We start from the raw sequence: 24,042 nt of genomic DNA, 5'->3' as shown, positions 1-24,042 counted from the left end.
ACAAGGTGAGTTTCTGCGATGAAGTATCGCTTGCACATCAAAGTCACCACTATCGATACGATGTACGCAAAGTGCATGCGCTGCCGCTACAACTATCGCTCATCACTCTGCCTGCCGTGTATCGTTTTGCTTCGTCTCAGCACTAGCTACACGCATAAATTTTTAGCGAAAAATTAGAAAACGAGCAAACAGAAGCTAACAAAAGTGCAGCGAGTGTAATTCGGCATACAGTTTAGCAATTACATTGTGTAATTCTACTGCTTGCATAGTTGTTTTCGTGCATTTAGCGCCGCATACTTAATCGCCCCGCACTCGCACTAACACACACGCGCTGAGTGTTTTGTGTGTGTGTGCCCGTGTATACATGTGCATGTGTGTGTATAGGTGACAATTTTGTTGCGTGGTGCCGGGTTACAGTTAAATATTACAGAATTTTTGTTGATTTGTGGGCGCGCGCATATAACTGTGGCATGAAATAAAAACAACGCCAGTTAGCCGGCACAGTTAAAATCATTTAACGCTAGCGTGTGTGCAACTGCTTTCAGCCTCAAAATGATGTTCACGGTACGTTGTTGTTACGCCTTATGTTCGTTTATTCCAAGGGGTGCTTCAATTGCGCTGCCCGACAAACAATCGATAAACGGCGCTGCAAAACTGCAAGCCACAAGAGAAAAAGAGAGCAAAGATAAATAGAGAGAGTACCTACATATTTTCATGATCAGCAATGCTTTATGCTGAGCTTTAGCAGGCAATGCTTACGCTCTTGATTATTTATCTCTTTTATTCTCAAGACATTTTTTATCATTAACTCTGGAAGTCATTTGAATATGCGAAATAAATGCGAGCATAATTTAAACAGATTTAATAAAGATTGCACTCAAATAAAATATATACATACATATGTTGTATTGAATTTATTTTAAATTTTGTTGTTTTGGCTTTTTTATTTTAATTTTTAGGGCACCAATCAGCAGCAGGACACGCGCTTCAGCGACAAGGAAAAGAAGCTGATGAAGCAAATGAAATTCGGTGATTGCCTCAATAAGCGTGTTGACATGTCGAAAGTTAAGCTCGATGTGCTGCGCCCTTGGATAAGTAAGAAAATCACTGACATTCTGCACATTGAGGATGATGTCGTTGTTGAGTTTGTTTACAATCAGTTGGAGGAGGAGAAATATCCGTGTCCCAAGAAAATGCAAATCAATATGACCGGCTTCCTCAACGGGCGCAATGCCCGCCAATTTATGGGCGAGCTATGGGCGCTTCTGCTCTCTGCCCAAGAGAGTGACAGCGGCATTCCTGCAGAGTTTATACAGCAGAAGAAGGATGAGATACTCAAGCGTGAGGAGGAGCAGCAGCAGCAGCAAAAGCAGCGTCAGCAACAGCAGCGTCAACGTGATCACTCACGCTCTCGCTCACGCTCCAGATCCCCATCGCGCTCACGGGATAAGCCGCGACGTCACGACAGATCAAAATCGCGCTCCCGCAGTCGCTCGACCTCCAAAATGGCAGCAGCCTCCAATAACGGCGGCATTCCTGCAGTGCCCATCAACAGTGCTGCCCGAGAGGCGGCTGCAAATGCAGCTGCTCGCCTACGCAAACGCGGTGGCGGTGGTGCTGGAGGTGGTGGCGGCTCACCAGGTGCAACGGGAGGCGGAAGTGGCAGCGGTGGGACAGCAGCAGCTGCAGCAGGCTCAGCGACAGGTGGCAGCGGTGGACGTGCTACATCGCGAGAACGTCGTAGCAGTCGCCGGCGATCACATTCCCGCTCACGATCGAATCGCTCGCCGCAACGAGCAGCCTCCACAGACGCTGGGGGCGCTGCTGCCAAGACTTTAAACGGGCGCCATTCGGTCCAGAAATCATCGCCAGCCGTTGCATCCAAGTCCAAAACAAAGGCCAAATCGCGTTCACGTTCGCGCTCGCGTTCAACGCGCAGTCGCTCCAGGTAGCTAAGCACAATTAAAGCCAGATGAGAGATGTTGATAGACTTGAAAAAATAGGAGTTGTAGACTAATAGATTGTTTACAGTAAAGAACAAATGTATTTAAATATTTATACGTATTATAGTCGTTGTTCCCTATAAGAAAATGTTTTCCGCCCATGCAGTTATTATCAAAACTATTTCTAGTTCTCAAGATCTAAATGAGCTTTTGTATATACCTATGTTAGTCAATAACCAGATCTAAATATTAGTTTGACAAACAATAATTCTAAAATATTAATTTGTTAGATGAAATGTTTAGTAAACTCATATAGATGCATTTGATGTAAACATGATATTGTATGTATTCACATCATCCTAATTTGTAATCATTTGAAACGATGATAATAGATTTATTCATTGCTTCTTTTATTATCAAAAATCCTACGTTTTAGTATATCAACATCTCGTTATTTGAAACAATAATGTTAATACCTTCACTACTTTCTGTAAATCAACATCTCTAAGCTCATCATCTTTGAAGCTACATATATTAATAATTACTTCATTCCTTCACAGATCCCGAAGCGGAGGCAAAGGCTCGCCAAAAGCTCGTTCTCGTTCGCGCAGCTCTTCACGCTCCTCGGCGCGCAGTAATCGGCGTCGTCGCAGCTCGCGTTCGCGCGCCAGCAGCATTTCGCTGTCGCCGGAGCGCCAACAGGATCCACAGTTCGAACATCGACGCAACAAGAACAGCGTGCAGAATAAGCGACAGTATCGCAGCAATCGTGATGATTCCGCCAGCTCCATTGAGCGAGGCGATGGTCGTGCCAGGCAATTTGGAGGCGGTGGCGGAGGCGGGGGTGGCAGACGACCGCCGCCACATGGCAGACGCTTCTCGCCGCGCGGACGCAGTCCCATGCGCCAGGATAATGGCGGCGGTGGCGGTGATAGACGCTTTCAGCGCTCCAATTCGCGACGTCGTTCGCGCTCCCGCATGTTATCCAGATCGCCGATGCGCTACTCCAGATCACCCAGGCGGTAAGAATACATATATATTCATATATACATATGCTTAAAAAAATGTTTGTATGACAGCAAGTAGATAACATAGGGTAGGATTATGAGATTATTCCTGTTAATTTTGATATGTATAGCTTCTGGATGATATTTATCATATCTATATTTTATAAAACGGCTAAATCATGGGCTTATGAATATTTAGAAGAGTATGTATGTATATATTTATGCTATTTATATTTTCTCTAACAAAGGAAGAGATAGTGATAATAGAATAGATCTAAATCGTAGGGATTTTATGGTCTTGATTGTCTGAAAAAAGCTTTCAGGACGTCTCTAATTCTTCTTTTATACTGTTTCAATTATTTATCATTTAAAGGCTTGCTTTTCTTTTTGTACATATATAATTTTTGCAAACGTTCTTTAATTAATTAGATTGTACAATTATAGATTTTTCATCTATGACATTTTATGACTAATTATTTTGAATTACAGTTAGCATATGCTGACATAACTGGACTTGTCACTCGTCTGTCTCTTCTCAGCTGTCAGTTGTCATTTGTCAGTTGTCTCAGTTTTCTGCAGACATCGATACTTTGCAGTCGATGTAATCGATGTCAGTTGTCTCTTAGTTTAGTTCCTGTCATATCTGTCTAGAGTCTTCTCGATTTCTATTGAGCCTAAACTTGTCTAAATGCCATTTTTTTTGCACCATCATTACAACAGTTTTAATAATCGCCGACGCTCGCCGCCGATGCATTTCCGCGGTGGCGGAGGCGGTGGAGGTGGAGGAGGCGGCGGTGGAGGTCGTGGTGGTGGTGGCGGCAGAGGAGGCGGCGGCGGCGGCGGCGGCGGCAACCACCGGAATATGTGGCAGCAGCAATACCGCGGCGGCAGTCCCAATCAGCGTGGCGGCGGCGGTGGCCGGATCCCCTGGCAGGCCAGGCACAACAGTCCCAATGGCGGACGGCGCTTCGATCGGCGTCAGTCGCCGCAGGGCGGTGGTGGTCAGCGTCGTTATTCACGGGATCGCCGCCAGTCACCCGGCCCGGGCGGTCCGCAGCAGCAGCAGGGCCAGTTCCGTAAGCAGTTCTCGCCGGCACGTCGCTTCGATCGGCGTGGCTCGCCGCAGGGCAACTACAATCGCTGGGATCAGAATCATCCCGATCAGCGCCAGGCCATGCGCAATCAGCAGCAGCAGCCGCAGCGCATGCGTCGCTCCAGCTCGGGCAGCGCCAGTCCCGTTGCTGCACGTCGCCAGCCGCAGCGCAGCGTCAGTCCATTGGCCAGAAATCGTAGTCGCACCCGCAGTCGCTCCAGCGGCCGACCCACGAAGCACAGTCGCAGCCGCAGTCGTTCCAAGTCGCGACCGCAGCAGCGACGTCGTCCCAGTCCCGCAGCAGCGGCGCGTCGTTCCGTTGAGTTTTCCGGGCCGACTGTCAACACCATTGATCTCTGTCGCGAGGAGCCGTCGCAGCATCTGGAGCAGCATCTAGAACAGCAGCCGCCGCAGCGCAAACTCGAGTCACAGCCGCAGCAGCAGCAGCCAGCGCAGTCCCAGCCACCGGCAGCGCGCTCGCAGTCAGCGCGTCCAAGCTTAGCCAGCCTCTCGCGCACACCGTCGCCGTTCCTTAAGTCGCACGAGCGCAACGCTGCCGCAGCACCAAAGAAGGCACGCGACAACAGCCAGAGCAGCAGCTCGGACAGCAGCGCCGATGACAGCGACGATAGCGAGGATGAGGAGCGCCCGACGAAGAAGCAGCAGCAGCGCCATCAGTCGCGTCGCTCGGCGCATAGCGTCAAAAGCAGCTCGAAGGCAGCAAAAGCTTCGGCGGCCGAGCCAAGTAAAAGCTCTAGCAGCAAGGCCAAGGCCAAGTCGCGCAGTTCGGGCAGCAGCAGCAGCAGCGAGCGCAGCGACGACGACGATGACGACAGCAGCGATGAGCGCCACAAGAAGAAGTCGCAGCTGAAGCGCAGAGAGGAAACAACGACTGCAAGCCGAAGCGAACGCGAGAGAGAGAAGGAGAAAGAGAAGCGTCGCAGCGGCGACAAGAAAGTACGGCGCAGCGTGTCCAGCGAGGAGAGAGTGCCGACAGAGAAGCAGCGAAGCTTGGACAGAAGTCGCAAGCGAAGTCATAAGAAGTCACGAAGAGATGACAGCGCCGGCAGCGACTCGGAGGACGAACGTTTGCCCAAAAAGAAACGCAAGAAGTCCAAGAAAGCGGCCGATAGCAGCGACAGCGACTCTGCCTCGGAGGACGAATCGACGTCGAAGAAGCGTAAACATAAGAAACATAAGAAGCACAGCAAGAAGAGCAAGAAGCATAAGAAGCATAAGCGAAAGAGCAGCAGCAGTGCCAAGCATAGGCAGGAGAGTAGCTCGCAGAGCAGCGGTGATGAGGATGATGAGCAGCATCATGCCACGTCGAGGACTGCAACCAAACGGAACGGTAAACTTCCGTTGATGATAACTGGCGGCCCTGGCATCAATGAGGACCTGGAGAAGCAACTGCGCGAGCGTGCGCTCAAATCAATGAAAAAGTTGGACTGAGCAACAGCAACACTAACATCATCATCAACAACAACAACAACAACAACAAACGGCTACAACATAGCTGAAGAGGAAGCAGAAAGCAACTGACTAAATATATAATATAATTGAAGAAAGGAATGAAACTTTAACAAATTCCGCTCCCTCATTGCAGTTAAATGCGACAAGCGACAGACAGACTTATGTACGAACAGATGCGTAGCCATTTAAACACTAACGTAACATTCATATTTACCATACATCAAATAATATTTCTAACAAATTATTTCATACTTTTAAGTCACTTTGCGCGTCGAACCTAATACAAAAAAATCCGAATTCGTGCATGATAAATACACTTTGTATTATGTACAAAAATGCAAGAAATTTCTCAATATAAAACATAAAAAAAACTATAATAACAAATAAAGGCCATTGTGCTTTTACCAAAAAACAACAAAAAAAGTCTAAAAAAAATCATGAATCGAACTTCAGAGTAAAGTTTGGTTAGGCATGTTGCTACAGTTAATTGGCAATAAAGTTTGCTTAGAACACTACCGTTTAATGTCTAAGTAGGTTTTACAGATTATAATTAATGATACCTAAAGCGAAACTTGCGTGCGTTTGAGATCATTATTAAAATAATATATAAAAAAGAAAATAAACAGATGTAAAAGATACGTATTGGTATTTTAAATTCTAAAATATTTGGCGCGGTCTGTGCAACCCTTAAAATACGTTTATTTGACACTACTCGTTTACGCTAGTATGGTCACACTCGAAGTACTTAATCTGGCAACGCTTAACGCAGCTGTCAAATGAACTGACAGCGCGTCAACTTCCTTTCCTTTTTTACGTATCGTACGAGATGGTAAGGCTGAAAATATAAATGCAATTTAAATACACTGCCATCGACGCGTAATACAAACAAAAATGCCGTGAAATATAAAATAAATTATGCTACAAACTGTACAATTGTTGAATATGTGAGCATTTGTGTGCAAGTGCGTGATTTTCAATGAGAAAAACTATGCGTTTTTGTTTGTTGTTGCAGTCGTTTGCTTGAAAGTAATGGCTAAGTGATAATTAATTGTGGTTTGACATTTGTTTCTCTAGGCTCGTGGACCTAAGAAACATTTGAAGCGTTTAGCCGCACCCAAGGCATGGATGTTGGACAAATTGGGCGGTGTTTTCGCCCCACGTCCATCGACCGGTCCACACAAGCTGCGCGAGTCGCTGCCTCTGTTGATCTTCCTGAGAAACCGTCTCAAGTACGCTCTGAACGGCGCTGAGGTGACCAAAATTGTCATGCAGCGTTTGATCAAGGTTGACGGTAAGGTGCGCACCGATCCCACCTACCCCGCCGGCTTCATGGGTAAGTCGAAATACACTTGGATTCACAACTTTCAATGTATAACGGAATAATCTATGTTTATCGCTTAGATGTGATCACCATCGAGAAGACTGGTGAGTTCTTCCGTCTGGTCTACGATGTGAAGGGCCGTTTCACCATCCATCGCATCTCCGCCGAGGAGGCAAAGGTGAGTTCACATTCGGTTAGGATAATCGTTCGATGGGCTACATCGAAGACCATTTAGTGTTACTCCATATGCCAATTGGTTCAAAATGAAGCCCAAAGCAATTTTTGATACGACGGTCTCTGATCTTGAGCATTCTCCAGCCGTTTCAGTAACTTTTACGTGCAATTACAAATTAACTAAACAGAAAGTCAATAAGAATTAATGTGGATTTTAGTTGTAATTCTATGTTAACGCAATATTCATTTCTCTTATTCTGCAGTACAAGCTGTGCAAGGTGCGCAAGACACAATTGGGCGCTAAGGGTGTGCCTTTCCTGGTTACACACGATGGCCGCACCATCCGCTATCCCGATCCTCTGATACATGCCAACGATACCGTGCAGGTTGACATTGCCACCGGCAAGATCACCGACTACATCAAGTTCGATTCGGGTATGTTCTGGTTATGAATGAAATGTTATTCCTTTGTCTTGGCTGGTTCGAAGACCACAAAACGCTTTCCAACAAGTTGCGTGGTTCAAATACAAAGCCAAAAGCAATTTTTGATACGACGGTCTCTGATCTTGAGCATTCCTCAGCCATTTCAGTAACTTTTACGTGCAATTACAAATTTCTTAAACGATTTTTTATCATCGATAAATATAATAATATGTATCTTCTCCTTTCTGGCAGGCAACCTTTGCATGATCACTGGAGGCAGGAATTTGGGACGTGTCGGCTCTGTGGTTAACCGTGAGCGTCACCCCGGCTCCTTCGATATCGTGCACGTTAAGGATTCGCAGGGTCATGTGTTTGCCACTCGTTTGACCAACGTCTTCATCATTGGCAAGGGTAACAAGCCTTACATCTCGCTGCCAAAGGGCAAGGGTGTTAAGCTCAGCATCTCGGAGGAGCGCGACAAGCGCTTGGCCGCCAAGACCCACTAAAAACTTTAAATGCCAGCTGGACAGAGCAGCAGCAGCAGATTAGGGGAGAAGAGTAAATAGGATTTTTACTTTTTAGCATAACTCTGTACGTTAAAGCTACGGAATTACAAAAACAACGTAAAGAAAAAGTATTTTCTGTCTTTTTAATGATGCAGTGGAACATGTATGAAGAGATCGCAATGTACATTAAACATAACATTAACCAATTTAAACAAGCCGCCAAGTTTCTCATGAAAGGTACTCGTAACTGTTATCGATATGTGTTCTTTGTTGAGCTGACGTCAAATCTAAGGTGGACCATAAGAAATGTTTGTAACTGAGGGCTGCAGCGTTTTCTCAATCTCCACAGGAATGCATTAGAAGACATTGAGAATGTTTTGCGGAGTGCCCATAATTTTAAAGTGATGGTGAATTTCGCGCGCTTATTTCCTGCGGCTATCAAAGTTCAGTGCTGTCAAATGCTCAACGTTTTATAGGGCTGTAGTGTATCGATAAATGACTAATCACTATCGGCTTATCGATAACAAGTTTTTGTCTTTGTGTGTAATGCAGTGAAAGGCTTGCGCACTGGGCAAAAATTAGTTAAAAAGAAACTGGAAATCAACTCGCCCACTGAAGTAAATCATAGGTAATTTATACTAATAATTGGAAGCCATATAGCTGCTGCTGTTGTCCGCAGGCAAAAACAAGCACTAAGCTGTCGGTGTGTGTGCGTGTAGATGTTTGTGATTGTATGAGCTTACACACACATCTACATATACACATGCATTGAGAAACATATGTACATGCCCTCATATATATGGGGATATGTATGTTTGTATGCCTGTTGGTCATATGTTAGCATGTCTGATAAACTCTGCTGAAGTGAATCATTTGTTTGGCTCCAGCTCTAGTTTGTTTGTTTGTGTAATGCGAAGCGCATTAGTTTGTAGATAGTTGTGGTAGCTAAACTCGAGCACTCTACATTCGCAGACAGTCGCGTCATAAAACCCAACGAGCACGCACCACCCACAAATTATATTAAAAATAAAAAAAAACAGAAGAGCGGAACACCAAAGACAGATTTTGACCGACCCTTGAAGCCATCACACACTCACATACACACACATCGATATATCGATACTCACACACACACATACATAGTACAACAGTGAGCAGAACCGAATTACTATGGCGCAGCCATTGAACAATCCATCGAGCAGCACGCATCGTGATTATGGTGCCATATCTACTGCCACGCCCGAGGTCAGCTTTGCCGCGGGCTCCAATTCGGGCAATGCCGGCTTCAGTCCAACAGAGTTTGTGTCGCTCAGCGAGGATATTGGTCACAATATCACATCGATAAACACGAGCACCAAGCAGCTGGAGAAGCAGCTGAAACTGATTGGCACCTCCAAGGATTTGTCTGCGCTGCGAGAGAAGATTCACAGCATTAACACCAAGACAAATGCCCGGGTACAGAAGACCAGTCAGGATTTGGAACGGCTACAGGCAGTGCTACGTCATGGCGACCGTCAGCAAAAGCTGCAGCTGGAGAAGCTTACGGGTGAATTTCAGGATGTGCTCATAAAATATACCAAGCAGCAGAAGTGCATCTCGGAGGCCACGCGACGGAGCTATGAAGTGGCCGCTCAGTCCGAACGAGAGGCTGACATGTCCGCCAGAACGGAGCTGCTGCAGCAGCAGCGACAGGAGCAAGCCGGCCTGGAGAGGCAGCACGATATGCTCGTCGAGCGTCAGCGCCAAGTGGAACAAATCGAGTCGGATATACTCGATGTGAATGTCATTATGAACAAGCTGAACACCTTCGTGGCTGAGCAGGGAGCTGCAGTGGGTGAGTAATTTTCTAAATCACAAATCCCTAGAGAAAACAATGGATTAATTGATACCATGATATTGATAAGGGAAACCAAACCTGCAATTTTAATTAGTTCCGATAACAAATTCACGTATCGATTGCCGAAATTTAAATTTGCGCCTATTCAAATTAAAATTATGTTAACTGATCGATCACTGTCCGATAACCTTGCCGAATAATTTTTGTTTTTTTCTTATCGTACCACAACATATACGCAGAGAATTATGTATTTATATGAAAACTGATTCCCATTCATACAGAAATATTAATAAAGATAACCCTTTCATAATGCAGATACGGTGGAAGCGCTCATCGATCGTACTGCCGCTAACGTGGAGGAGGGCCGCACCGAGCTTCAAAAGGCAGCAGCTAGTCGTAATAGCTACCGCCGTAAGATATTGATACTTTTAGTGATTGCTGTGATAATAGGATTAATTGTAACTGGCATTATAGTCAGTAAATTGAGTTAATTGTTTTCTATACATGTATACACCCACACTTACACAAACACACACACACATACCCTTCTACATGCATACACATAAAATAATTAAAAAGTTTTGTAAAACTATTTTTATAAAAAATAAGGCATTAATCACAAAGTGAGTAAAAGGCGCGCGCCAAGCGGGCAAAGACAAAAACAAATACAAAACCGCAAAGAAAATTCAATAAAAATACGAGTTTAAATCCGAAACACGTTGTAGATCGTAGTTATGTGTATGAAACAAACAAAAGAGAAAGAAAATTATACATTAAAGAATATATGAATATATATGTAAAAGAAACCATTTAAAATTTAATAACACAATAACAAATTACAAAATATTCAACGCTTTTAAATGTTAAATTATTTCTTGTTAAGCAAAAGCAAAAAAACAAAAAGCAACCATAACAAAAATATTAAAACAATAATTTGCGTTTCGAATTTGTTTTCTCGTAGTTAAGCAAGTTAAGCAAATAATATACGTTGAGTAAACTCGGTTAATTGCTTATCGGTATATATGCTTAAGATATTAAACGATCAATTTATATAATCTGATTTGATTTTATGTACACATTCAATTAACCAAAGCTATTTAACTCGTTGTTGTCCGAATATAAATAAAACTTGGGAAAATTAAAAATAAATCTAAGTGTGGAGCAGCTTTTTTTTTTTTAATACCGTAACAGTTGTCCAGTGTTGGAGTAATGTTAAATAACGTGCTCAATTTTGCGTTCACATATAAGATATCTATCGTTGCACCACCACAAGCTATCGACCATCAGCTGTGAGCTGTTTATCAATCCACGTGTTTTGTTTGTGAATTCAATTTGTAGTTTACATTGAATTTAATATTATTAAAATGCCACAGGGTAAATTTAAAAAGGCAAAGTTGCCTGCAGCTATACAAAACAAGAAGAAGCAGCAGAAACAGGCAGCCTTTACACGCAGATCAAGTGAGTAATTAAGTTTGGCAACATGTTAAATTCTCTTTGAGACTCAATTCCTCGCTATTGCTTACAGATGCTCCCATACAACCAAAGAAGGGCAAATTCAATGAGACTCAGAAAATCAAGGCTGTTATTTCCAAATCAGTTAACAAAAGTGTCGAAAGCGAACTGCGTTTGCGTGCACATGAGGGCTACATACAGCTGAGCAAAGCCCAGGAAGCGGTTGCCAAGCATCACTCGACGCAGGCCGCTGCAGCGGCTGCTGTCAGCACGGATGAATAGTGCATATAAATGATATTGGGTATGTTTCGTTTTTGTCCTTTGGTGCAATACTAAATTTTGTTATTAGTAAAAGGTGTAACAAAGTCTCCATGATGCGTTTGCTTCATGAACCATACTTGCTTGTCCGCCTTCCAATCGCTCTTAAATATTGCTAGAACGCATACGAAGTACACGATGGTCTGGTTAATTCATGGATTATGATTGATCAGACCATGTTGGTAATGTTTTGGGATGTCCAACTCGCTGGACGATGCTCCTTGCGTCTGATAGGTCATGTTGGACGGCTGTGTGGGCTCCCACATATAAAATGTTTTTGATGCTCTATGCACTTAATACGTGCTCTATAAAAGGCTCGATGATGTTTGCTCGTCTCGTCTCCAGGTCGCCCGCTATTTAATACTGTTGTAATGCTCTTAAGGCATATCTAATGAGCTCGGTGTTCTATATACTTAATAGATTATGTTGGATTTCGCGGAACTTTCCAGATCAGCCACATATGACATTTAAAGACTTCATGCCCTATAAGCTCAATTCTTTTTTTTTTTTTGTAATAATTCTAAATGGATATCAAATATGAAAAAACGAACAGCCTTGCCAGCGTCGAGTGCTGTTGTAATTGCAGGCTGAGTGCAGTTCATTTGCATGCTGTTGAATATGCAAAGGACACTTCAATTCTCGCAGCATAAAACTAAAAACGTAAAACGCTTCGAAAAAAGCACCCAACCGTGTATCCAAACATCGCACCGCCAGGTGGGTTAACACCTGGACGTCTATCGCATGGCAGGCGAGGCGAGCGAACGCTCATTTGCATGCGATTGGCGTAGATGTTGGTGCGGGTGGGGGTGTGGGTGCGGGTGCGGGTGCGTGGAGGCAACAGAATCAAAGTGCAATACGAATCAGCATAGAAAAACAAAGGCAACAAGCAAATTGACAGCGGATTTTTCGCGTTATTCCGCCATGCGGGGAGCGGGCTAATTAAAAGCGCATCAAAAGCGCCGAAATTTGCATAGCAAACGAAACGAAACGTTGGAAAAAATTAAATAAAAATTTTTACTTTTCACATTTTTCAGTTGCCAATTTCACATTTCACATTTTCCATTTGACATTTTTACTTTTCACTTTCCCCGATTCTGCCCTACCCCGCATTCCTCGCTTTGTTCATGCCAAACTTTACTTTCTTAATTTTTGACGAGTCCGACGAGGGCGGCAGCAACACGCCCAATAAATGTCAGCGCACAGCAAAACTTTGTTGGCCAAACTATTTTTATAATTAAACAAACACAAACTAATTGCGATAAGTAGCAAAAATGACTTGGCAATTTGTGAAACATTCCTTCTGCTGCCGCCTGCGGCCCATAAATTATCCAAATGCCAAAGTTGTCCGTGTTCCGAGTGCCATGAGTTTGTGGCATGTGCCTTGGGCTATAGACGAATCCTTTTTCCGGCTTAGGTCTGAGTTGAGTAAAGTCTGATTGGAGGTGTGCAATATCAATAGGGTGTGTCGGTAGCACTTTGATGCTGATCTGATATGCAATATTCTTTAAGATTTACTAATATATCCTTCTCTTTCTTACAGCTGGACGTACTGATGTCATGCGGTTCGTTGCAGCTCATCTTGGGATCGTCGCTAATATCACTTGTAGATTAAGTTCTTGTATATAAACTATTTTTGTTTGCTTGAGCAAGATTTGCTTATACAAATAAACATTTTAATAAATTTAATTATAATTCATAAAATTGTAAAATAAATATGATATTAATATGTCAATTATGCCAATAGTTTGAATATAATCAATAGAAATGTACATGTGCATGATTGTATGCACATAAAAATACAAACAAACATTTATATATACATATATACGAGGTCTGTTTAAGGAAATATTTTACATTTAACTTTTTTATAGTTTATATTTTTGTATATAACTTCTGTGGCTTACTCTTTGAACAGACCTCGTGTATGTTTATATGTTTATTGGTCATTTGTAAACAAATAAAATTTACTGGCTTGCACTGTTTGTTTGGTTACACCTTTCGTCACTTCGCAAAGCCAAGTGCACTCGATAGGTAGCTGGGTAGGCGCGCTAGCAAGAGACCAAAGAAGCATTTTCGATCGAGTAGACTTATATATATAGATCGGATTATGGCGCAAACATTCGGCCATTCAGCAAGCAGAAGGCAAGGGGGCTTTGCTGCCATTTACAGTGCAGCCGGCTCCAGCTCCAGCCTTGCCGGCCACAGTCGCTCGGAATTCTCGTCCCTCTACGATGCTATTGGCCAGAATATCACGGCGATCAACAGCAGCAGCAAGCAGCTGGAGAAGCTGTGGAAGCTGACTGGCAAGACAAAGGACCTGCGAACGCTGCAAGAGCAGATCCACAATATCAATAGCGAAACCAATGAGCGGATTGAGAGCACCAGTCGGGATTTCAAGCGGCTGCAGGTGGTATTACGCAACGGCGATCGACAGCAGAGGCTGCAGCTGGAGCGGATCAAAAGTGACTTTCAGCATGTGCTGGAGAAATACTCCGCGCAGCAGAGGCGCAACTCGAGGGCCTCGCGACAGAGCTACAATGCGGCCGTTGCCTCTCAGCGGAAGACTGCCAGCTCGGTGGAAACGGAACTGCTGCAGCAGCAGCGACAGGAACAAGCGGAGCTGCAGCGGGAGCACAACCTGCTCCTCGAGCGCCAGCGGCAAGTGGAACAGCTCGAGGCGGACGTAGTCGATGTGAATATTATTATGAAACAGCTGAGAAGATTGATAAGTGAACAGGGCGACGTGGTGGGTGAGTAGTTGCTCAAATTCCAAATTCCTAGAGAAAATAATGAATTTGCTTATTATTGACTAAAGTTGCCTTAAGAAATGGACATATTTATTGACTAGGCTCAACAAATTCCAAAAACTGATTCGTTTAATGTCTGATAAATTGTGTACATATATCATTTGGAAAATACTACTATCATATCATATCAATGCAGTCCATTCACATATTAATTATCATAGCATATAGTATATATATATTATTCGTAGTATTCGTGAAGATAAACATTTCGTGTATTGCAGATAAAGTGGAGGAGCTGGTCGATGAGTCTGCCGTCAACGTGGAGGAGGGCCGTGCAGAGCTTCAAATATCAGAAGTTAGACGTAATTCCTCCCGTCGTCGAATACTTATACTATTATTTATTGCTGTGATAGTCGTATCAATTACAGCTGGCATTATAGTCTGGAAGTACATTTAATGATTTTCTATACAAACATTTTCCTAATATATAAAGTTTATAATATAATATATGATTTTATAAATAAAATTAAATATTATCTAAAATTTATATGCACATACATAATAATATTACCCCCTTTGAAAATTGCGAATCAAGTTTATAATTTTTATACTCATTATACATTTTTAATTTTTTTTAAAGACAATATTTCATTAGATAAATCTCAGCTAGGAATTTTGTTATTGATATGAGATTTTTGGTCTGTCAAAAATTTGTTTAAATTGAAAAAAGGATTAATGTATCGCTAGACAGTGTTTGATTGATTTGTTGCTGCTGCTGTTGCTGTTGGTTGTCTCTCACCAGGCTTAAGGCTTGCAGTTGAGTATAAAAGGACACCCACACAGCTGCAAAGTAGCGTTTGTCACACATCCAGACAAAGGATAATGTGCATTACAAAAGCGGAAATCAGACGAGCAAACAACCTTTATAAGTAGTATATTCATTTAAAATATATTTGACCCGACGGGCTTATATGTATGTGTGTGTGTGCCTGGAGCAGCAGCAAACAAATGAAATGAAATGGAAAAAAGAAAGAAAAAGAAACTATTTGAATATCGACGTGTGGCCATTGTCCACTGTGGATTGGAATGCCCAGCCGGGCCTACCTGCAGCCGCCTCATTGTGTGCGAGGCGCGCATGTAAATTTGTCCAACTGGATGGCAAAGGCAAACACTTGAAAACGCTCAAAGGACAAATGGACACGGCTTGCGGCCACCTGCGGCATTTATTATTATTATATATACATTTATTTTATACATACATACATATATATATATATATGAACTTTTCATTTTTTTTGCATACAATCGCTTCTGTGTGTGAATTTTGATTTGTTCAAAAAAGACAAAGACATTTATATGCAGATTTTTGTTGTGTTTTATTTAAAATATTTGAGGCAGCTTTTACTTTTCTGTGCATGCGAATGTTCGACTGGCTAAGTAAGCTGTCAGCTGTTGGCCATGATCAAGGCAGAAGAAGACGAAATTGGCTGCTTGGATAGCATTGTAGTTGTAGAGTGTCTGTTGAACAATTATTGAATGGAGTTATCTGAAGAGCTGTCATTATCAATTGATTGAGATTATGTATTTATAGATTATTGAGGTTACTCTTCACAAAAATTAACAAAAAATAAAATAAAAATAAATAAATAAACACATTTAAATGTATGCATATATTTTATTTATTTATATACATATAAACTTTTGGGTCTCAGGTAACCTCAGAGAAACAAATGTGACTCATACATACTTATATGTATGTATATAGGCAAACCTTATACTTATACTCAAGGCATATGAGCTTTGTATGCTAACAAAATAATCAAAGCACAATATTACATTTTAAAGCTAGCCGCCACAGCTAATAAATGTTCCCATTGTGAAGTAAACTTTACATAAAAAAAAATTATTATTTTTATTTAATGCAATTTAATATATAAAAAATATACATATATCAAGAGTACATTTTATTAGAATAAATATTAAAAAAAAATTCAAACTGTTAAGCAGTAAATAATGTATATTAATCTTAATCTTAAAATTAAAATTAATTCATTAAAACAGGTCTGCTTAAAATTAATTATTTTCAATAATTTTATTGTTTTTTTTTTTTTTTTTTTTTTTTTAACAGTCGTCTATAAAACAAAAAGCTGGTTAGTTAGTAAAGGAACGGAATAAAATGGAATGAAATTAAAAAGACACTTATGTAAGAGAAAAATAAAAAATAGAGAATGTAGAACAAAGACATACAAACACTTCGACCTTTTGGTAAATGAAGTTCAGTATTCTTATATATAATAATATATATTTAATAATATAATATATAATAATATATATTTTAATATATATTTTATATTTTTCAGTCTGCTGCTGTCTGATTGGAGAATCCAGACTCGTTCATCTGTCCCCCTTTAGTCGTATTAGCTTTTTTATATATTTTATTTACATTATTAAGAACAGCTCAGCTGTGTTTTACCTATCACTTCTCACTTATCAGATACCTATGCGCATTTATTTTTATGACTTTTTGGTTGAGCTGAAAATTTACGCTCATTCCATTTTAATATCCCCGAACATTGTACCTTTTTGTGAAAGGTATTTAAATGCTAAGCGTAGCCTTTATAACATTTTTTTTGAATACTTATATGTTTTATGTAGCGCAACGGCGTTGATATCAAACTGTATCTACAACTTCAATTTAATTATAAGCCACGCACACGGCTCATCAAATTTGCTGGCTGGAGCAACCGTTGCAGGTGCAAATGCAGAACAGTTCGGCAAGACAGTTCGAGCCAGTCGAGACAGTCGCCAGCTAGTCGACGTCAGTCCTGGGCAGCGGCTCCCAGCACACACGGCTTCGGTTCCACATTATTATTATCCACGCTTTGGTCCGACTCGGCCCGCTCTCATTCCCGTTCTCTTTGCCGTTCCCACTCCTGTTCTCACTTATTGAACCGGCCGGTCGAGCCGAGCAATTCATTTGCAAAGCGTATCCAAAAATGTTGATGGGATTATTATATGTTGCTCTTGAATGTTCAACTGCAGGTGGAATCTCTATATGCCTTTATGTCTCTCTCTCTCTTTCTCTCCTCCTCCTCCCTCTCTTTGTGTGCAGGTCTTTATCTTTTTAATGTCGTGGATTGCTTTGTGTTTTGCTTAAAGCATTAATTTATGTATTAAAAGTTAGAAATCCGTGTGGACAGGTGAATTTTGTTTCTTCTTCTTACTTATATCTGGTTTAGTCTTGCTACAAATATATAATTTCGTACTGGCCAGTGAAATTGTTGATTATGTATGGAGATGATAATTTTAAGGACAGGTGAGGCAAGCTCAATGGAAATTACACCTGGGAATTCTTTGATGCGGGAATGTGGGAAACATAATAAGAAAATATTCTTGGCATTAAAATTACGTTTATAAAATTTTTAATATTTTAAACATGGGAGATGTAGGGGAATTTATGTTTTGAAATGCAAGCGAAATATTTAAAGTCGAATAAACATGTTTGGTTCTCTGCCAGTGGTTAATCAACTAGGTCAGATATTATCTGATGTCAGTATCAAGCAATTCTTAATTAATTAAGTTTACATTTTTATAAGAACAGTAAAGTTGGGCTTAAGTAATTATTCAAGGAATATATAAATAAAGAAAAAAAAATAATAATACTTTTAGAACTAAAATATAAATATATAAAGTCTTTTATTAAAATAAAAAATATATAAATATATAAATTTTTTATTTAAAATAAATGTATATATATTAAAAACAATATATATAGAAAAATACAAAAAAATATTTAAAAATATAAAATATAAAAATAATAAAAATATAGAGTTCGTATAAAATAATTTTTGTTATATAAATATTCAAATATTAAATAAATGTAAATAGCCAAGCAACTAAAATGATAATAATATAATATAATAAAATATAAAAATATTCCCATACTGGCTATACAGTATTTTGTTTAAATAATATTTGCTATTTAATGATATTTACTCGAGTGAAAAGAAAGAAAACCATAGGAAGATGAGCAATTTTTCATATCTATACTATATACTATATTTGATCTATCAGCATAAGCGATCTTTGGTATAAACTTTCCTTTCTTTCATCATTTCAGGCCAAAAGTCCGTTGCACAATTGGCAGTTTCAATCACATAATTTTGATTTCGACTTGTTAAAATCAGGAAACTAGTTAGTCATGATAGATGGGTTAAGGAGTGGAGATGCGTTGTCTACTTCCGCCGGCTGCACATATACAACTAAAATCGGAAACAAAAAAGTAAAAAAAGGAAAAAATCTGCTGCAAAAAGCGCGCACCGGATGTAAATGGAGCCCAGCTGCATGCCAAAATGCAATTGTCATCAATACGACAACAACAACAGCCAGGACTACAAAGCCAATTCATAAAAACAAAGGCGACCGCCAACAACAAGAACAACCAAAGGCAAAAAGCGAATTTCAATAACGGATGTAAATAAACCGCATGAGATCGATTACCTCCCCAGCGTGCGAGCAGCGGCAGGACTCGCTGGGCTTGCCTCTCACCTGCCTGTCGCCAGGATAACAGATGCGCACGACGCACAGGTACGGCACACAGCGCACAGCATACAGCATTTTTATCTGGCATGCAAAATATCAGTTAACTGCATAAACAGTGCGACGCGAATGAGCAACAGAAAAACATTTAAAAACATTTAGCAGAATGCGTGGAATATGCATTTGGATTGACTGTTGCAATACCCTGTAGTTTAGTTGGGTGTGGTAGGGAAAATATGTGAAATTGATTAAGAGGCTTGTAGTGGTAAAAGCAAAAATAACATTTAGCTCTTTAGAGAATAAATGAAATTTGCTATTTAATCACAAATTATATACGGACTGTTAAACATCTTAAAATATTACAAAAAATATTTTTATATTCAAAACAATTTAATATATACAATAAACAATTTTTAATAATTTTTCTACAATTTAAAATAATTTTTTATATCATAAATAATTAATAACATAGTAATATTTTATAAAATATAATTTATTAAATTTTATAACATATTATTATATCATTTATTAATTTTATAACATATTATTATGCTATTAATTATTTATAATATAAAAAATTATTTTAAATTGTAGAAAATGTATTAAAATTTGTTTATTTTATATATGTGTATTTTATATATAACAATTATTTAATAATTTGCTTATATTATGAAAAATTAAACAATAATGCTTTTTTTTCTCTTTTTTTTTTTTTTTTTTTTTTTTTTTTTTTTTTTAATAATTTTTAAATATTTTTTTTTTTATATTTTAAAAAATTTTTAAATATGTTTAATATATTATAAAATATGCTTTAAATATTTTACATATATTAATAAATAATTATTTAAATATTTAATATAATTTCAACATTATACGCAAAAAAATTTATAACAAAAATTTAATAATAAGCTAAAAAATATATAATATATAGGTAACACAGCATACCCCTTTCAAGTATGCTTTCAATAGGGCATCAACAGCTGTGCCGCTGCCAAAAAAAATCCCGCCTGTTGCTCGCAAAAAAAGTGCCAAGTTAAAATTTATTTAAGCCACAGACACTTATGCGTAAGACAAAAGCAAAAAAAAAAAAGGCAGCAGCCGCCGGCGCAGAGGCCACTCGTTTAGTTCGACAACAACAACAACAAGAAAAGCTCATTAAGGTATTGCACCTGGTGCATCTTGAACTGAAATTGAAACTGAAAACTGGTCCTGGATGCGTCGTCGTCTGCATCTGCGCCTGCTTGGAAACGCAGCTCGGGGGCGATATTATGGACCATAATATAAGATAAAACGTCCGGGCAAAGGCTGTTCATCAATAAATGTGTTGATATTATTACGGTAAACATGCTGATGCATTTTAAATTGAATTTAAGATCACTTCACTCTCTCTAATTGGACGGCCTGGTGCCTGATGACCCAGCGATTTGGCTTATTGAAACTCCATCAAAAACGAATGGGTAAAAGTTTGCACAGCGTTTACTATAATATATAATACGACTCATTTCATGTGACCCATTTCTGTACTTTTTTCAGCTGGCCAAACAATTTAAAGGGCGCAATTCCCTGGAACAACAATAATAACAATAATAATAATAATACAAAAGTCAGCGCTCATCGTAAACGTATTAACTCGGAAAGGTGCCAGGCAAGGTGAGAATGCCGACAAAGGAGCCAAAGAATCCTCAACGAACGCCTACAGACGCACAATGCCTCAATAGAAAACAGTTGCATACAAAGCCAGGCACTGTAACACATTAATCATGTAGCTGGAATAGCCCAGATATATTGTACATATACTATATATATTTTCGTATATATATGCGACCTTGGTCACAATTGTCTCCGTGGCTTTAATAAAGCAAGCGAATGCGAATGTTTTATGGCCCGCAGCTGAAAGTCGAATACGGCACATGCATACATATATCCTTGCCTCTATCCAGCATCTGTAAACTGCTTGCGGTCAAGATTGGGAAACAATGGTCGTCCAGCGTCGAGCGTCGAAGGTCAAGGCCGAAAGTCATTTGAGTTGCGTTAAAGAAAAATTACACGACGTTTTGTGGAGCAATTACCAGGTGTAAAAATGCTCAAGGGCGTGGACTAATTGTTCGACTCGGTTCAACTTGCCAAATGCCAGAGCACACACATACATATCTCTCGCTCTCACTCTACCACCCTCTCTCTCTCTCTCTGTCGTTTTGCCACTCTGCATTGAGCTGGACATAGTTTCACACTGGGTTCCTCGTAATCAAATGCAGCGACTCAGCCAACGTGCGCTGTAATTTTGTGCCTGCTTTGTTCGTCGCCGTTGCCCAATTGTTTGGGCGCTGCCTTTGTCGGAACTTTTATTGAAAAGCCTCGTCTATTGCTATTGAGCACTTTTATTCCCAAATCCCTGGCCCTAGCCCTGGCCCTGCTCCGACTGCGGCTCTTGGCTATTGTCATTTGTGCGGCGCTACTGAAGCGTTATTAATGTTGGTCGATCTGGTCGCTGCATTGGCCAAAAACGAGGCTGCAACTCCTGTGCCGCTTGATTTGTACGACTCGCAATAATTTGACAGCTGGAAATTCGTGGAAACTGAAGAGAGTGAGAGCGTGAGATATATTGCTGTGCCGTCAGGTTTTATTATTTATAATTTAATATTATATTATATTATATTAAAGGAATTAAAAGACATATTAAAATTAACTTGAAATGTATAAATCAAACTTAAAATATTGATTATATAATTTTAAATATAAAATAAAAATAAAACAGTAAAAATAAAATATTTAAATAATTTTATTACTTAATATAACATTATTTCATTATTTTATTTTTACTGTTTTATTTTTATTTTATATTTAAAATTGTATATATGTATATATACTGTATTTATATATGTATATGCTCTAACTTTTATATTTATAATAATACTTTACATTCTATATTTTATATATCAAATTATATATTTTACATTTTTAATAAATATATTTGATACATACAAATGTATAAATATTTTTTTAAATTCTAATTTTTGTCAAATATATTTATTAAAAATATAAAATATATATAATTTGATAAATAAAATATAGAATGTAAAGTATTATTGTAAATATAAAATGTAGAGAATAACATAAAAATGAATATAAGAAAAATAAATACAAATTAAATACAAACTCTAAAATTATAATTGATCATATATAAAACAAATCAAATTTTTTGGAAGTCTATAAACTAATATTTATTTTGTATATAATTATATATTTACTTGAGACCATTTTTAATACTATTTAATATTTATAAATACATACATATATAAATATATATAGTAGCGTATTAATTATATATATGTATAAGTAAACACCATGCTCCAACCCCGACCAACTTATATTTACATAAATAAATAAGTAGAGCATATGTTTGCAATAAATAAATTCTGGATTCCTTGTATGATTTAATTGAACTAGCTCTCCAAATTAGTTATACGAGTATATTATTTGTATATTCATAATTACCTTTAAATTTCCCTGTCTCTTATATTATATGTATATGTCTAGCTATATCGTATAAATTCCTAAGATACATATATGACAATATATTCTCTCTGTCAACAGACTTTAATAGTTGCCTGCAAAATATATTCAAGTCTTGCTCTCCCATCAAAAAGTCCTTCCTACGACCTCCGTATTTTACTTTTTCTGACTCTACCTTTGTCATCTATTAACGTTGGCAATGATTTCAGGGCTTAGGCTCGTTTGCCTGCATGCACTCAATTTACCTTTTTTTCGGCCTTTGACAATATGGACGAATCGTTCGTTTATAATCGGTTTTTGCTTCGCATAAACTTATCGGGAATCCATCTAAAATTTGCACATGTCAAAAAAGAGCGATAGAGAGAGAGAGAGAGGGAGAGAGAGAGAGCGAGCTGGATGAAGAGAGATTGCTTTATGCATTGCAAATGCAAAACACTTAACTGGGCCCAGACCACCGACTATTAGGGCCAACCGCTATCTATGGGCCATCTATCGGCAGTCAGGCAGCTGGGCGGCCCGGCTATGAGCCATTTCCGATACTAAGTGTTGGGTTGTTCCTGTGCTGCTGCGGGCCACCACTTCCACTTCCTTGGCATTGTGGTTGCTTGGCCCAGGCATGTATTCGATATCGCTTTTTTCCTACTACTTCTTCTTCGTCTTCTTCTTGTTCATTTTGTATTTATTTTGGCAAAGCGTCTCATATGACATAGCTGCTGTGCAGAGGAAGTAGGTGTAGATGTTGTGGTTGATTCAGGTTGCCTGCCATATAAATATATGTATATATATGTATGTGGTATACCTGTCCTTTTAGGAGTGGGAGTTTAGGGATGCTGCTGCTGCTGCCTCGACTCCTGCTGCTGATGTAAGCTGATATGAGCGCGCAATTTTGGCATTAGTCTAAAATGCGGTCTGGCATTTAATTTCTATTTGAGCATTGCATTGAAATTTGAGAGCTTACCACAGGTGTGCAGCGCTCCTAGCTGGGGGAATACACGCTGGAACTGAACTGTGGGAGACTGGGACTTGGGACGAGCGTAGCTGCAGGTTTCTCCTTGCATTTGGCCACGCTATTCACCTATGTGTATTTAACGCTAGTCCATCGCTTATATATGTATTTTATATTGCCTTTGAGAATTTCAGCTCAAATTGTGCGTGGCGCTCAGCAGTTGACATGTCAGGCAGGGCTGGGCTGGGGCTGGGCCAGGCTGAGCTGAGCTGAGCGAGGCGGTGCTGCCCTGTGACCTACCTGTGCGCCACTTGTGCTCTTGGCGCTCCTTAAAATGTCAAATGGCCGTGCCTTCCGTCTCCCTCCATCTCCCTCCGCCAGCGGGAACGTCACATGTGCTAATGGAAATTGTGTGGCAAGCAACTGACGCACGACGACGACGACGGCGAAGACTTCCTGCCGTGTAACTGGAAATTTATGTTAAAAAGCTGTTACCTTCACTTGAGGGGAGGCATCGGGCATATATGTGTGGGTGGAGCATGTGGGTGTTATATATCAGACATTTTGGAGGCCTTTTGCCTTTTGGTTATTTGTGTGATAAACAAATTTCTGTTATTTTACTCAAGCAACATGCAATTTTCACACAGTTTCCGTTTTGCGGCTAAGGGTATAATTACTATATGAACATGATTGCGACTTCAAAGGCTTATTTCGATGTGGGCCATTAATAGTATATTACCAATGGGAATT

The 24,042-nt window shown here is 39.7% G+C and overlaps 5 protein-coding genes, 1 long non-coding RNA gene and 2 other non-coding genes across 8 annotated transcripts; 7 read left to right on the top strand and 1 right to left on the bottom strand.

Annotated features, from left to right (window-relative positions):
* Positions 1 to 86: 86 nt before the first annotated feature.
* On the top strand, positions 87 to 5,517 carry Srrm1 (Serine-arginine repetitive matrix 1). Its single transcript, XM_018100705.3, has 4 exons — positions 87 to 564; positions 960 to 1,948; positions 2,504 to 2,965; positions 3,671 to 5,517. Exons 1-4 carry the CDS (start codon positions 553 to 555, stop codon positions 5,493 to 5,495), a joined length of 3,288 nt encoding a protein of 1,095 aa, XP_017956194.1. The 5' UTR covers positions 87 to 552; the 3' UTR covers positions 5,496 to 5,517.
* A 688-nt stretch (positions 5,518 to 6,205) lies between these two features.
* On the top strand, positions 6,206 to 8,071 carry RpS4 (ribosomal protein S4). Its single transcript, XM_018100722.3, has 5 exons — positions 6,206 to 6,345; positions 6,591 to 6,849; positions 6,918 to 7,015; positions 7,275 to 7,446; positions 7,687 to 8,071. Exons 1-5 carry the CDS (start codon positions 6,343 to 6,345, stop codon positions 7,938 to 7,940), a joined length of 786 nt encoding a protein of 261 aa, XP_017956211.1. The 5' UTR covers positions 6,206 to 6,342; the 3' UTR covers positions 7,941 to 8,071.
* LOC115563438 (small nucleolar RNA psi28S-3327) lies at positions 7,046 to 7,188 on the top strand. Its single transcript, XR_003980369.1, has one exon. It is a non-coding gene; the product is annotated as a small nucleolar RNA psi28S-3327 (small nucleolar RNA).
* LOC115563439 (small nucleolar RNA psi28S-3327) lies at positions 7,482 to 7,625 on the top strand. The gene has a single exon (XR_003980370.1). It is a non-coding gene; the product is annotated as a small nucleolar RNA psi28S-3327 (small nucleolar RNA).
* A 337-nt stretch (positions 8,072 to 8,408) lies between the features above and the next one.
* Syx13 (syntaxin 13) lies at positions 8,409 to 10,926 on the top strand. Its single transcript, XM_018100714.3, has 3 exons — positions 8,409 to 8,568; positions 8,913 to 9,774; positions 10,093 to 10,926. The coding sequence occupies exons 2-3, from the start codon at positions 9,111 to 9,113 to the stop codon at positions 10,266 to 10,268; spliced, it is 840 nt and encodes a 279-aa protein (XP_017956203.1). The 5' UTR covers positions 8,409 to 8,568; positions 8,913 to 9,110; the 3' UTR covers positions 10,269 to 10,926.
* A 112-nt stretch (positions 10,927 to 11,038) lies between these two features.
* LOC108651216 (uncharacterized) lies at positions 11,039 to 13,529 on the top strand. The gene is made up of 3 exons (XM_018100721.2): positions 11,039 to 11,235; positions 11,303 to 11,530; positions 13,088 to 13,529. Exons 1-2 carry the CDS (start codon positions 11,142 to 11,144, stop codon positions 11,509 to 11,511), a joined length of 303 nt encoding a protein of 100 aa, XP_017956210.1. The 5' UTR covers positions 11,039 to 11,141; the 3' UTR covers positions 11,512 to 11,530; positions 13,088 to 13,529.
* A 77-nt stretch (positions 13,530 to 13,606) lies between these two features.
* LOC108651212 (syntaxin-12) lies at positions 13,607 to 14,764 on the top strand. Its single transcript, XM_018100715.3, has 2 exons — positions 13,607 to 14,297; positions 14,576 to 14,764. Exons 1-2 carry the CDS (start codon positions 13,655 to 13,657, stop codon positions 14,749 to 14,751), a joined length of 819 nt encoding a protein of 272 aa, XP_017956204.1. The 5' UTR covers positions 13,607 to 13,654; the 3' UTR covers positions 14,752 to 14,764.
* A 7,728-nt stretch (positions 14,765 to 22,492) lies between these two features.
* On the bottom strand, positions 22,493 to 23,478 carry LOC149091454 (uncharacterized). Its single transcript, XR_016196844.1, has 3 exons — positions 23,305 to 23,478; positions 23,146 to 23,243; positions 22,493 to 23,105 (listed from the first exon to the last, which is right to left on the bottom strand). It is a non-coding gene; the product is annotated as an uncharacterized LOC149091454 (long non-coding RNA).
* Positions 23,479 to 24,042: the final 564 nt, after the last annotated feature.

This window comes from Drosophila navojoa, chromosome 4 (genome assembly GCF_054131105.1).
Source record: "Drosophila navojoa isolate 15081-1374.11 chromosome 4, UAZ_NAV_1.0, whole genome shotgun sequence".
NCBI lineage: Eukaryota > Metazoa > Arthropoda > Insecta > Diptera > Drosophilidae > Drosophila > Drosophila navojoa.
Note: the sequence above shows the minus strand (reverse complement) of the source record. Positions and strands in the feature narration are given on the sequence as shown.